Source organism: Montipora foliosa, chromosome 5, assembly GCF_036669935.1.
Source record: "Montipora foliosa isolate CH-2021 chromosome 5, ASM3666993v2, whole genome shotgun sequence".
In the NCBI taxonomy this organism is placed as follows: Eukaryota; Metazoa; Cnidaria; class Anthozoa; order Scleractinia; family Acroporidae; genus Montipora; species Montipora foliosa.
The window spans coordinates 33349419-33364418 of NC_090873.1; the positions used below are offsets into that span (position 1 = coordinate 33349419).

At 37.8% G+C, this 15000-nt stretch overlaps 2 protein-coding genes across 2 annotated transcripts in view; both read left to right on the forward strand.

Annotated features, from left to right (window-relative positions):
- LOC138003991 (E3 ubiquitin-protein ligase RNF181-like) overlaps positions 1-8756 on the forward strand; it is a 9976-nt gene extending 1220 nt beyond the window's left edge. The window contains exons 2-7 of the mRNA XM_068850351.1: positions 1054-1092; positions 1791-1879; positions 4214-4254; positions 4890-4964; positions 6627-6701; positions 7058-8756. Of these exons, the coding sequence (XP_068706452.1) occupies positions 1054-1092; positions 1791-1879; positions 4214-4254; positions 4890-4964; positions 6627-6701; positions 7058-7117 (379 nt within the window). The 3' untranslated portion in view covers positions 7118-8756. The remainder of the gene's footprint in view (positions 1-1053; positions 1093-1790; positions 1880-4213; positions 4255-4889; positions 4965-6626; positions 6702-7057) is intronic.
- A 2071-nt stretch (positions 8757-10827) lies between these two features.
- Positions 10828-15000, forward strand: part of LOC138003995 (biogenesis of lysosome-related organelles complex 1 subunit 2-like) — a 6218-nt gene continuing 2045 nt past the window's right edge. Inside the window, exons 1-4 of the mRNA XM_068850357.1 lie at positions 10828-11075; positions 13079-13198; positions 13916-14020; positions 14859-15000. The exon at positions 14859-15000 is cut by the window's right edge and continues 2045 nt beyond it. Of these exons, the coding sequence (XP_068706458.1) occupies positions 10847-11075; positions 13079-13198; positions 13916-14020; positions 14859-14890 (486 nt within the window). The 5' untranslated portion in view covers positions 10828-10846 and the 3' untranslated portion in view covers positions 14891-15000. The remainder of the gene's footprint in view (positions 11076-13078; positions 13199-13915; positions 14021-14858) is intronic.

Sequence of the window (15000 nt, forward strand, 5' to 3'; positions counted from 1 at the left end):
TGAAGTGTCGAAAATTGCAAAAATATCCCTTCTGAAAATGTAAGGGAATACTTTTCCCTGGTTGCGAATCTTTTGGATGATGTTTCAGGAGAGAAATCTGAAGCAGTTTGGCAACGTAGAACTGAAATTCTTAGAACAGTTTGACTCTTCCGAACACATAATTGTTTCACCCAAATTATCGTTGGGTGCCCCTGAATTTTTTTTGTTCAATGGCCAGAGAGAACTAACAAGCTCAGATTGTAGGTGGCCGAGCTATCCCCTATCGTTAACTTTGTACTTTGAAGGCATTACCAGGTTCTCCTCTTTTCTTATACGCATACAAAGTTCCCCAACATTCACATTAAAGGGGCATTCCTGGTAGCCATAATCTTTTGACTCTGATCAATGAATCTACAGGTAAATGTAAGTTAAATGTGTACAAAGATGAGGAAATGTTATGTGAGGTTTTCAGGTGGTCGTTATGTAAGGTGATCCGTAGAAAGGCTCAATTGTTTGAAGCTGGGTTAGTTATAAACTGTATTCAATACTGTACAATGAGCCATGACCTCATCCTTGTCATTATGGTGTGGTTGTTGCCAAAATTTTCCATGTTGCATGATAGGGAACAGGGGATACCTCAGGAAGGTTCAATTCACGGTTACAGTCCTAGGAGAGAACGTCAGGCTGTGTGCAAGTGAACTCATGCTTAACAAGCCAGGGAGTCGGGGGAGCGGGGGAAGGGGGGGGGGGGGGGTTTGGAGGTATTCTCAGCATGCAGTTATGACTTCTAAAAAAAAGATTGGGACAGCCAGCCTAGACATGACTGGGTCGAGCGAGTCTCCTTTTCAGCTGCTCAGACAGGTGAAGTCTCGCATTCTTCGTTATGGGGATGAGAAGCATGCATAAATTTGGCGTCTTGGCTGCTGGAAGCAAACAACACTCCTTTGGTTTTCATAATACTGCAAACTGTGTCTTTTAAATACTGTACTTCATCTTTGCTTCCATGCCATTTTGAATTTCCTTTTAGGAAAAGACTTGATCTAATCAATATTTCATTTCTGTTGTCTGTGGTAGGTTGCTTTTATCTCCAAGTGACATGTTGGAAATATCAAGGTACAGTATTTGGCTACTTTAGAAGTCAACCCGAAACTTTGCATGACATTTAATTCTGTTATGAGACCACCAACTTTGCAGTGCTTTAGACAAACTGTCTGGCTTAGGTCAGAGATAATTCTTGAGGCAGATTAAAGCAAACAAGTTTTGTGACACACAAACTTCAGAAATTACCCACTGGTGCCTAAGTCAGTCAAAGATCCTTTTAAGATTTTTGAAAGATCATCAAAGAATTCTTGAGGATCTGCAAAGATCCTTTTAATACCAAGATCTTGAAATATATTTGCACCAGGATCTTTGCAAGATCCTCACAGGATCCTCACTTGTCTGACTCTTTGAGGATCTTTACAACACCTAATTGCAATTGAAGATCTTTAAAGAACTTTCAAGGATCTTTCAAGAATCCTTGAAAGATCCTCATCTTCAAAGATCTTTTGCAGGCCCTTGACAATCTTTAAGGATCCTTGAAGATTGTCAAAGATCCTCTGAGGTTTTTTACCAGGGCAACCCCACAAAATTACCATAATATTTCAGATTTCTTGTGTTATATTTTTCTAAAAGCATTTCTGAAATGATGGCAAAGTTACTGTTTAAGTCTTGCAAAAAGGACACATGTAATACGGGACTGAACATCAACTTTTGTTTAAAGTTGTAGATGAAAATCATACCAGCTTGTTTTTCTGTTTTGATCATTATAGGGTTGCATTTGAAATACTTCAAGCTCCACCAGCTTCCAAAGATTTTGTGGAATCGTTACCAACTTTAACTATAACTGCTGATCATATTGGTTAGTTCATGTACATGCAGTGTTGGTTCTCTAGTATATCTACACTTAGTTTTTAGGTTTAGGTTTATTTAATTAACAATTATTCGCCGAAGGCGAAGTGATTATCGGTGAATATTCACTGAGACGAAGTCGAGGTGAATATTCACCGATAATCACTGAGCTTGAGGCGAATAATTGTTTTAGTATAAATACGCAGGTGATTATTTAAAAAAAAGGGAAAAAAACACATTTCAACACGAAATCATCTTCACTTACAGTGGCAAAACATAAGTTAACATAAGTTATTACAAATTCCACATTAGGCTCGATATCCACCGCTCACTTGAGTTCGGGTATCCTTCCCGAGAAGAGACGGCTGGACGCGTGAGTGATAGGTTGTGTCTGTGACGTAAATTCAAATTTAATTTAAGCGAAGTTAATAGTTGTGGGGAAAATAGCATTAGACATCCAAAAACACTGATTTTAACAAAACAGTAATTACATACATGTAGCAAATGCTTAATTTAACGTCTGTGCGAAGTTTCCAGATGATACGAGCTTGATCAAAAATTTAATATAATTATGTGAGTTTCCATGAATTCAACCGGTCAATCATCAACAAAATCTTCGGCTGCTTCAGCTCTCACTCGACCTCATTGGCCTCCTTGTGTTGCCACCAATAAACTCAGCGGTAATTTCAATTGATCTTGAGGAATATGTCCTCTTACATTAGTGAAGTCTGGGGAGAAATAATTATTGCTATAATAGCATTGGATTTGAAAGCCATATTTTGACGTTGGTGCCAACAGGAAAATCAGTGAAGTTTCTGAACTCAGGCGGCAGAAAACAATACAATCCTCATTCCTCAGCTTCTCGAACACTTTTCGTTGTTGAAATCTTGGATGTTTCCTTCCTTACAAGCACAGTAAACCTTGAACAGGCCAGGTCAAAGAATACCTTCGCAGCCAAAAATAATAATTTATGCCAGACCGATTTGTGCAGGCGAGTTTCTGATTTGCGGAGATTAACAATGGCTCACCTCACACGTCCCGCCGTGATTTCGGGAGTGAGCGCTGGCTCATTTCCTGAAACAGCAGCAGGTAATCGAGCCTAATTCCACATTAGTTATAGCTTTTATTAAACTATGGAATACACTAAAAATAGTGATTGTTGGTGTCTACTTTCTTCTCATCATCAACACCATGTTTGGCCCACCTCTTTTTAGCCATACCTTGGTTTCCTGGCTGGCAGGCTAGTAAAAAAAAAATCACTGTGCTTAGTTAACCGGCTCTCACTAGGCTCTGTATTTTGAGCAAGAGCCAATATAGGTAATTATAGACCCTTAGTCTTCACAAGGTCCCTCAATTCTTGGCTTGCCAATGTCCAGCTAGTCTTGATCTGTGTGGTCTTATAACTTTGTTTGAGAGTTATTTTCTCTTGGTTTAAAATTTTTCAAGCCACAATTATTGCAGCTCAATTTTGAGTTTTCCTTGTCTAATATTCATCATCATGATCTTAAAAAATTAGGAAAATCAAAATTGAACTGGTTTAAAAGATTTTAAGCTGACCAAGAAAAAATTTGAACTACAACATAATTTACACATATCTAATAAACAGTAATACTATACATGTACATGTACATCTTTCCTGACATACTGGTAGTTCCTTCTGTATGCTTTTCTTATCAATAATTCCTTAGGATTTGCGTACAAATCTCTATCTCTACAGCTGCACAATAACATTACTTTAATAAGCCAAGAATTGATTTTGTCATCTTGCAATAATCATCCTTTGCAAGGCGATTTTGATAAAAAATTCAAAATTGAAAGCTTAGCACTAATTTTCAAACTGACTACTTTCAGATTCTTTATATTAGATAGAAGGAACTTGTAATATAAAGTAAAATGTAGCTGCCTTGATAACCACTTGCAGCATATAATACTTAGTCTATTTAAATGTTAACGTAATTTTCTCCCCAGATTGCTTGTTATTTTCACTGTTTTGCATCAATAAATAAACATTATGGTAGGCTCAATTGACCAGATGTTTTGTTCGTCTGCATTCCACTGCGCACACCACGGCTGGATCACTGGTTCAGCCAATAAAATAATTGTATTTTCCACCAATCAGAAAGTCATCTGCCTGCCAATTGCAAAATATAGTTGGCTGAATACAAAATACAATAATTATTGTGATGGTTGCTACGTCACAGACAAAGGATGCAGACCAATGATTCAGCGTTTTGTTGGGAGGAGGGTGTTAACCATACTCCGAGAACGGCTGGAAATCAAGCCTATAAAAATGGAGGAATTCTTATTTTAGGGGTCTTCATTGTTTGTTGTTTTTTTTTCACAGTTAAAAGTTGCTCTTGTACAATTTGTCAAGTAGAATTCAAAGTAAGTGGTTTCTATTATAACAAAAGCATGACATCAAGTGAGTGTGTCTTAATTCATTGAATCCTGAAAACCCCCCCCCCCCCCCACAGACGAGTAGTAAAATCCCCCCCCCCCCCTCCTCCCCCAATGATGAGTAAATTTGTCTGGCATTAGACGGTCTTACTCTTAGAAGTCAGTGGCTTCAAGGGGACACGTGTTGTAGACACAAAAAAAAAAACAGTTAAGGGCTCCTAATTTTAGGCGGCACTGTTGTTGTTGCCATCATCATAATTTTCATTGTTTTTCATCTCAGCCAACTTTAGGCAACGATGATATTGAACTACGCAACAACCGGGCTATAACGTTGTGGACTCTGCTACGGTTTCATTTCAAATGTATTGCAAGTTCACCTCAAAACCATCATTGGATCAATACTTCTAGCCATGTGTAGTGTACACGTAAAGCATGTATTCTGTAACATTATTACTAGAAGCAAAAGATAACATTCACATGTATTAATCAATATTATTGACTCCTTGGAGTGAGACTTGATGGAAACAGTTTTATATTCCTGAAAAGTCTTTTTTTGAATTGATTTTAACTTGAAACTGAATTGCCTATAGCCTTTTTGACATCCTTTTCCCTCTCTTTTCTAGATTGGAGATGAAGCTAAGCAACTACCTTGTGAACATATGTTCCATCCTAAGTGTATTATGCCATGGTTGTCAAAGGTGACATTCATGTAAATTATTCATAACATAGAGGGCAAAATTACTTATGCGTATATGGGTTAGGCAAAGGGCATTTTTCATCAATTGAAGTAATTGCCTTGGCAATATTCGATCATGTAGTAAATGATTTTAGCAGGTTACATGTAGCTAATCTTTTTTTAAAAATTGCACTACAGTGTGCATTTTTTACGTACTTAATTGAAGACAATCTAACCCTTTATATTATACAAAACTTTTGGTTTTATCAATGGAGTTGATAATGTAAATTGGCCACCGTACAGAGATTCTAAAAAGCTGACATTTTGAGCATTAGCCCTTCATCAGAGCGAAAGGCTAACGCTTGAAACGTCACCTTTTTAGAATCTCTCTACGGTGGCCAATGTACATTATCAACTCTGTTCATAAAACCAAAATTTTTGTATACTACTTCCCCACCGACGCAGCACCACAGTTTCTTTAGAAACTACCCCCTTAACCCTTTATATTATAAACAAGTACAATCATGTAATTATGATGATATTTCCTCGTAAAATTAAGGATTGACATCACTCTTATTTTCAGAAGTTGCAGAGATTGTCCTTGTTGCCCCATGACTCGGGCAGCTTCTGAAAATACCTGCAATTACCTAGTATACAGTGGAACCCCATCTTACGGCCACCTCAGTAATATGGTCATTATTATGGCAATTTTTTTGGCCCATCAAAACAGCCAAAAAAAGTCTTCTTAATTAATGCAGTCACATTTAATATGGCCAACAGCCACAATTCAAGTTAAATCCCTGGCAGAAGAATCCTTTATAATAATTTTCACCCCATTAACAGCCACTGGCGCTAAATTTAGAAAACCAAAACACCTGTGACATGTCAATTTCATTGACCTCTGTAATTTACCAAGGTAATTGATCAGCCGATTTACTTTACAAAGTACTGTAAGCAACACTCGCCTCTGTTTTCATAGTACAAACATGATCGTAACATTGCAGTAACATCCACTTACTAGGCAAAATGATGATTGCAATTTACAATTATAATTGTTATACCATGCCCAGTATGCCGTTTCCATTTTCCCCCTCCCCTCCCTAAACAAAAGGCTTTTAAAGAGAAGTTGCAAGCAAAATGGAAAAAAAAGGTATTGCACGTCTGCAAAGTGAAAAAAGGAAAAAAAAAACGATCTTATGCTGTTAGGAAGTACAGTAATAAGCAAAAAAAGAAAGAACAGCAAGCCTAAAGCAGGCAAGATATGCTGCCCTTTAGTCATGAATTTTGACTGTACCTTGGTAATACAGCCACCCTGTTAATTCAGCCAAGTTTTAAAGGTCCTTTGATGACCATATTAATGGGGTTTCACTGTAATATTATTAGCAGATGGAGTTCTTACTCCTCTTCCAGCCCTTACAGGTTGCTTCGAAAAGGCATTATCCATTTGGGAAAAAAGCTATTTAAAGTCCCCAAGTTCTCTCCTGTCAAGTGGAAAGTTTTTTTCCATTTTGGTGAACCTGTAATAATTAATCTCCATCTTAACAGGAATGTTTTGTCATGGTATAAAGCTCATACATGTGACGTTTTATGTGTGTTTTGATTGGCTATTATGCTTTTGAATTATTAATGTAGTTTTTAAGTTTATTTCCTTTCTGTGTAAATCACTGTTAATGATTCCTTTCAGACCAACACATGCCCCTTATGTAGGCATGAAATGCCCACAGATGACCCTGACTATGAAGAAATGAAAAATTTAAAGGTATGAAGGAGTAATAACATTGATACTGTTACAAGTATCCTGTTCATAAGCCTTGATAATATGACAAAAAGTCATAGGATTTTAGCTATAAATTTGAATTGCCAATATGAGGTGACTTTCTAACCTGAGGAAAGCTGCTGTTCATAAGGCAACTAAAGTAGCCAGGAAGATAACTGTTTGAATGCTTGCGTCAATGGAAGGTGAGACACCATTATACCCCAGAGGTAACTATCTTGGAGCAGATTAGAGAACCAACAAATTCTAACTCAGCCAGGGGTCACAAATGGCTCACCAAAGTGCCATTAAACCCAGCTGTAACTCTCCATTAAAACCAGTGGTTTTATTTGTTTTGACAGGTGAAGAAGCAAGATCAGGTGTACCGAATAGAAACACTTCATGACTCGATGTTCTCTTAAAAGAGTCCTAAGCATTCTTAGGCCTGCTTAAACCTCCATCCTTCAAATGGGGCCAGGCCATGTTACAGAAACTTTCTGTACAACAAGATTGAAATAATCTCTTATCAAGCGGGACTAATAAATTATTTATGTAATAATGTTTCTGTTGAGTGCTGTAAAAAACTATCTCGCATTAGAAAACATAGGTACAAGAAGTGTTTTATTTGGTTTTAAAACATAATCCACTGTCCAGGCTTGGACCTGATAAAGCTCAACTTGCAAATTTTGCACACTCCACAGGGATTTTCAAAAGAGGCATAATTGTATCAGATGTCTCATTTTTTCTATGCTTAATGAAAATTGTGTAGAAAACAAAATGAATAGGCCATTTTCAAAATATCAAATTACTGTTCTACTTGATAGTTAAGCAGTGAGGACAAAAGCAATAGAAACATGTTGGAGTGAATGTGAAAAATATGTACATATCATCCACTTTCCTTTGTCTTTGTCCTCACTGCCTTACTATCAAGCTGAATTTTAATATATCCAAAAAGGCCTATTATTGTAATGTCAGAATAATCTTTTTTTATCTTGCATGTACCTGCACATGGAAAGAATAATTTTGAGGTAGTTAGCAGTTTTCAGTTGAGAATGGACAGTATATATTTTGACATAATTTGGTGATTGGCTCTTACAGTAGCTAATAATTATTATAAGAGGTGACATAGATTTCTTCGTGGACTGTTTGCTTTTAATGTAATTTGGACAGGATTGAAAAGCACTGTATAAAAGAATCATCTTAGAACTACAATCTTGGACAAAACCCTGTTACGAAAATGAGGCATATAGGTATTTACCCATTGACACTTCAAATGCCCTACCTAGGACTCCCCCAGTTGGCGAGTAAAATCTTCTGGTATTAGACCATAGTGTAAAATCTGTTTAGTCTCACTCCCAGGGGTCAATGGGTTGAAAATACCTACCCACCTACCTGTCTTTTGTATTCTATAAATCAAGAAAAGATTTTTCATGTGCCACCACCCCCTCCTATCCAGTATTTATCATTGCTATCGAAATCACCAGAGTGGTAAATCTGCCGTTAGAATTTTGAAATGCGGGCTGCAGAAAACTTATCACGTGATGACACATGACACAAAAAAGCTGTCACATAGTGGGTGAAAAGTGCTTTCTAAGTAGCTTTAAATACCCTAAAACGGAGCACTGATGGAGAGGGGGGAGTAAAATGAGCGCACCGTCGACCTCAGGTTTGTCAGTTGAATTACTGTTACGAGTTATCGACGTTAAACTTAATTACTTTACTTTTACTTTGCTTTACTTTGGTGGTCATGGCATTCAACAAGAAACTGTTTTTTGGATCACTTGACATTATTTTTTGGATCACATGACAATTAGTTTAAGATCACGTGTTTAGAATCAAACCGCTTGGGATTCAAATTTCCAACGGCGGTTTTAGCACTCTACTGATTTTGATAGTACGAATTTAAGAAATGCAAGGACAGCGTTACACGGCCGCTTTTCAACAGGAGGGTATTTTTGTCACCAGCTTGTTCAAGGTTGTAGGTGATAGCTAAAATAACTTTAACAATGTAATTTTTGTAGAAATTATAAACAGTAACAATAAAAAACTGTGTTATTCAAACAGGAGTGAAGGCGTCATGTATGAACCTACCTGAAACACTTGAAGTGATCCAATAAACGCCTTGCTTCAATAATAATAAACTTTATTCAAAGGGGCACTGGCAAGCTATGTTTGCTGTTTTAGGTCAAAACTGGCTAAATATCTAAATTAGTACTGTATCTCACTCTTATAACATTCCTGACAACCCAGTGAGAAGATATGAAATGTTTTTATGGAACAAAGAGCTATCCGTATTTAATTTTTGGCGACTTTCTGAAGACCACGTCTCCAAACTTGAAAAAACTGGCCAGTTTTTTCAAGTTTCAATCCATTTCCATCCTCTCCATCCTTGGCCGCAAACAACAAAAAATAGCTTCAGTGCACTTTGGCGGTTATTGGCACCAAAACTACAGCATTTTTTTTAGGTTTTCATTGATGCAAAGACGGCTTTTAGTGTTTTGACGTTTGACTAAAATAGCGTGACACTACCCCTTTGACATGTTAACTGTATTTAACGCTTAGTCCGCTCAGACACTAATTAGGGAACTTAAGCAACGGCGACGGAAACGACAACGTCATCTCAAAATATAAATTCGCTTTATTTTAATCGCTTCGTAACTATTTCAATTTTTTTGATATGACAGGGGTGTGGTAGTTCCTTAAAAATGACATTGGTAGGAACGGCGCTTAATTTAGGGGAGAAAATGGTAATTTATCCTCAAGTGCTAACGTTGTTCATAAAACCTCAAATTTGGCTATTTCACGTTGTAGTTTTGCTGACGACGGCAAAGAAATGGACAAAAGTGAAAAACGCATGTGCAGGGCGTGCAAAGCTATTGTTTTTGTCTACTGTATATGCAAATTTGTGACGTTCTCGTTGCCGTCGCCGTTGTCGTTGCTTAAGCTCCCTATTGGGGGGGGGGGGGGGGTAGGGGAGGGGGGAGGGAGCACTGTCCAGAAGTCAAATCATATCTAATCCTAGGTTGGGTTTTGAGGAGAGGGGAAAACTGGAGTACCCGGACGAAAACCTCTCGGAGCAGAAAGGGAACCAACATTGTATGATACTCAGCCCACATATGACGCGAATCCCGGCCACATTGCCGGGGCCACTGCGCAATCCCTGCTTCCCAAATACACGCCTTAAGGGTTTTGGGATAAATGTGCACACATGGACCGTTTTTTTTTTTCAATATCATGTCACACTTTGACAGCGAAACGATTGCCATAGATAAAACCACGAGAGTTGAACAGCTGTAGCGTTTGCCCACTCTGTCTGCAAACCGCTCAAGCAGGACCTTTTTTTTCAATATTATGTCACACTTTGACAGCGAAACGATTGCCATAGATAAAACCACGAGAGTTGAACAGCTGTAGCGTTTGTCCACTCTGTCTGCAAACCGCTCAAGCTCATTAGGATAGTAAGCGCACTCTCATTGGTCAATAGCTGTGTTTCGATGAGAGTATGAAAACACGGCTGTGACATCACACGAATTTTGATTGGTTATGTGTTGTCAGACGCGCGTTTTGATTGATTAGTAGGAAATATGAGCGTGTATCAAGAAAATCTGTTTCAATCTGGAAGTAAAAAAAAAACCAGCATTTTCCTTCATTTGCCGAATTATCTTTGAGAAATATTTTATAAAAGCAATAGAGGACTTTTTTCCGTGTTTCCATAGCCTCATCTAAACACAGCAGCAGAATTTAATCCAGTCATAGGTAGTTGTAGTCATACTTTGATTTGATTTCCGTTAATTTTATTAATGTCCCCAATTGGTGCTCTGGTGCTAAGTCCATTGACACTTAAATAAAGTTGTCATGAAACTTTCACTTGAGACTAAATTTATTTTTTTGGTCGCTTATTCCTTTTTGGCAGTGCCATTATTAAGAGTGAGTAAATTTTCAAGTAAACACGATCGATAATGCGGTTCTTGAGCGATCTAAAATTTAAGTAAGACGTCTAAACAGTCTTTTTTTTATAAGGACATTCATATTCAGGCTATGATAAGAAAAATACTGTTCAGCCGGACACGAGGACCCCACCCTATCGTGTGTGGGTGACCTGTGCCTGACTTTGTACTGAGAGGGACCTGGGTAGAGGGTTGTATCTCAATATGGCGAACACAGAAGAACAAGTTTTAGGCCAGCAGGATGAAGAAGGAACAGACGCTATGAAGGACGAGGGAGATAAAGATCCCGAACGTGATATCTCTCAGCCGTCGCCACACGAATCTATCGGTACAGACAAGCCAAATGTCGCACCTGGAGAAGTAATGTCTTTGAGGGAGTGTTGTAGAGATGCGTTCGGAAAGATGACCGAGTATTTGAGAGGGGAACTTTCTGGTAAGGACTGGATTTATCATTGTATAAACATTAATTCTTCATAATTGTAGGTCTCATAGATGCCTAGCCTGCTAGATCATGCAATAACCTTGAATTCCGCTCGACGCGTTAAAACGCCTAACATGTACGCTTAAAACAAATGTTGCCACACTGGTACCAAATTGGTACCAGTGTAGCAACATTTGGGCTATTATAGCCCACTTTCGATATATTAAAGGGGCAGTGTCATGCGATGGCATGCGCAGTATTCTTCACACGCAAAGAGTTTTTTGCTTTTTCTGTTTAAGTCTAGACAACATACGGCTTTGAAAGGCACTAAAATGCAAATTTATCAATTATCGTTGATTTGGAGTCCAAGAAATAAAATCGAACACAAATACGATGCCATGTTTGTTTTCTGCGTGACAGCTGAATTCAGTGAAGTGTGACTGGCAACACTGTCGATGGTTCAAGCACGCACAGTCATAAATTTTTTTTTCTCTGCCATAAACCAGACATATTATCAAGATTAACATGTCATTTCAAAGCTGAAAGAGAGTGCATTTATTTCCAAGGGACGACTTTGAAGTCGAAAGACGACAAGCAGTGAAAAAATTGATCCGTGTTTTACTCACCGCTTGCAGTTTTATAATTTGTGTAACAAATAAATACAACCAGTGCATCCACTGCTCCTTTAAAATTCAGTCCTAAACAAAAGGCATCATCTCGAGGCTCTGGGGAATAAACTCAGACAAATCCTTATATTAATTATTCCCCAGAGCCTCGACGTGATGCCTTTTGTTTGGGACTGAATTTTAATATATCGAAATTGGTCAATTCCCTTGCCTCACATTTGGCGCTCCTCTTTGTTCCTGTATAAGGAGGCATGTATCTCCACAAGGGAGATTGGAATCCCGATAAAAGACCTGAGAAGATAATTTTTACTAAAAAAGTATCAATTAAAAAGCCTAACTTTATTGCCATTGTGGGTCGCTTCCTTCCTGTGTGGTTTTTTTCCAAATTTGACATGAAATATGCCATTATCAGTTCCTCGGTCGTCAACGGTTATAGTAAAATACCAAGGCTGAACACTCAATTCTCACGAGCCTACCCAATTCTGTCAAAAGTATTTTGACTCCCCTTACAGGCTTGTGAAATAATTATAGGAAAACTTGTAAAAATACGACATGAAACTTCATGCCCAAGCATGTACATGTAGTTATATGTATCTGGACATCACGTCATGGTGCAAAATAAACAAACTGTTTAATGCCCCCATATTTTGGATAATTAAAGGAGAAGGCAATGCTGCAGTGTTTGGGGTTCTACAATTGCAGCTTTCCTGCCTCTAGTAGTTTGTGGGTGTAAGATCTCCAATAATCATCCTTGGTGCATTTACTTGTGTTTTGATCTTTCTTTAAGACACAAAGCATAATTACACTTAATAAACAGTTTACACTTCAAGGCAGGTATATTTTACACGTCACAGGTCAGGTGTACAGGTTGACCCATTGACTCCCGGGGGTTCCCCATTGACTCCCAGGGGTTCCCCATTGACAGGTAAAATCGTCTGGCATTAGACAGAGTAAAATGCTAAGTAATTGGCTGGTTCAGGCTGGCTCGGTAACTAGTCAAAGGGTTAATATCATTAAATTAATTAATTAAAACCACCTCAACTTTTTCGTAATGTAACCTTAGTCCAAAATAATAGTTTTTAGGCCTGCGGTTTGCATTAATAAAGGGTTAGGGTTGTTTCATTATTGTTACAACAGTGACCTGTAAACCTGACCTGTGACCTGTAAGAAATACATGCCTTGGATTTTACTGTCTAACGCCAGACGATTTTACTTGTTAATGGGTTATCAACCTCTACATGTACTGACACTAAAAAACGACATTTTCTGTCCCGTTAAAGAGAGTGCCAAAGGAGGAAGAAATGTTGAAAGGGATGGCTTCAGTTTCCATTGCTACCAGCTTTTAAAAGGACAGTCTAACTACCTTTCCTCTTCATGTCATATTTTCAGGCTCTTTGGAGGACTATGTGCTTCTTGAAAAGTTGAATAAACTGACCGTTACAAAATATGTCGAAATGTCAGACACAGCAAAGACACTCATAACAGCCATGGAGGAGCTGGACAAGAAATGTATGATTTTAGTAAACCTCAGTGAAACATAGTAATGATGACGATGACGATGATGATGAACTTTAGTTGTTTGTTAGTACCTTCTATGAGGGCAAAAGGCACTAAATTTAAAACAAGTATGTACAGGCAATGCCATACTGGTAATTATTACATGTATGTTGCCTGTGCTTGCTTCACAAGTGTAAACCAGCCTTTTAAATACTTCTTAGAGCGGTTTTCAAATGAGTGTCGTAAAACCAAAACCAAAGTAATTACTTTGGCCAATCAAAAAGGATGGAGGCAATCCAGTAAACCAATCAAAACTCGAACGCTCAATTGAAAACCGCTCTACTACCAGAGTTTGAGGTTTGTAATGTAACTTGTAGATTGAGTTTTTCCCCTTGATTTATGGCCCAAGTGCAAAATGTGTGGGCCAAATCAACTTGAAAAACTTAGGATCTGTAACTTACAGTAAAGACAGAGAAAATGCGGTTGATAAAACTTGCTAGAAAATAATGTTACGTCAAAATTTCTTATTTAGTGGGCCGCAATGTAGAATCATGGGCTGCTTAATTAGCCAATCATAGCTTGCATACTATCTGAGATATACAATAAAGTTTAATTTATTATTAATTATTTTTCAAACGAGATTGCATTTTTATCAAAATTTAAGTCAGTATTTGAACCTCTTTCAGTAACAAGAAACACAGTCTTGTACGTGTTTTTTTTTTTTTTCAGATAAAAGCCTAGAGCCATATTTGGAGCAGATTGACAAGGTAGAGGAAAGTGTAGCCAGCCTGGAACAAGCTGCATACAGACTAGATGCATATTCCAAGAGACTAGGTGATGCAAAATTCCCAGTTACCGAGTTCAAGGCCTGTATTATAAGTTATGGCCCAGTAGCATATTATTTTTTTTCCTAAGTCAACCCTAGGTTATTTAAATGTTTATTATCATGATTTTTTTGAGAATCATTTCATATGGGAAGCTTTCCATGAAGTCAAGGAGACTGTGCTGAAGGGATATGCCCTCACTGGCCGATCATAGTGCATAATTATACTATGCCAAAGATATAATTATTTTGTGGCGTGTGGTATCACAGTGTAGTTTTTAAGAGTTTCTCTGTATTTTGATGAGACTGCAGGGCAAGCCAAGATACAAAGGACAAGTGAAACTACTCAGTGTTACTACATGCCAAAACAGCTGTTAAGTCATATACCATCCAACTTAGACTGGAAGAAAAACTTTTATCAGGGAAATGTGACAGTTTTCGGGTGATGCATTTGTACTGGGAATGGGCATTTTCTGATCAGTAACGTACAGAATTAGATAATACTTCTTTCCTCCCAAGTTGCATAATATTGTTGAGATCTTCCTTTTTCAAGGAATCAGTTTAAAGCTTGGCTTTGATTGTTGTAAGGATCTATGAAAATAGGAAAATTCCCTTTGGCATGTTTGTGACTTGCAAAAATGTCTTGAAGAAGACAAGTACTGTGTATGAGCTAAAATTCAGACGATTTCACAAAAAAACCCAAATAACCTGTGACCCTTATGCATTATAGAGCTTTTAATACCGGTATTATATTAGTTTTAAAGGATGAGAAAAACTTGTGGGTTTGTTGCTCTGTAGTAAGTTTGAGGGTTCATGATAGATATTCTTATTGTATTTTCTTTATTACAGAAGCCAAATTCAAGAAGTTGGAAAGAAGATGAAAGGAAAAAAAGCAATGAATAGGCTAAGATTTTAGGAAGGAGTCCATGAGAAGGAGCCTCCCTATGCACTGTATCCCTGAGTCAACCTTTGTCTGTTATTTCTATTTTTC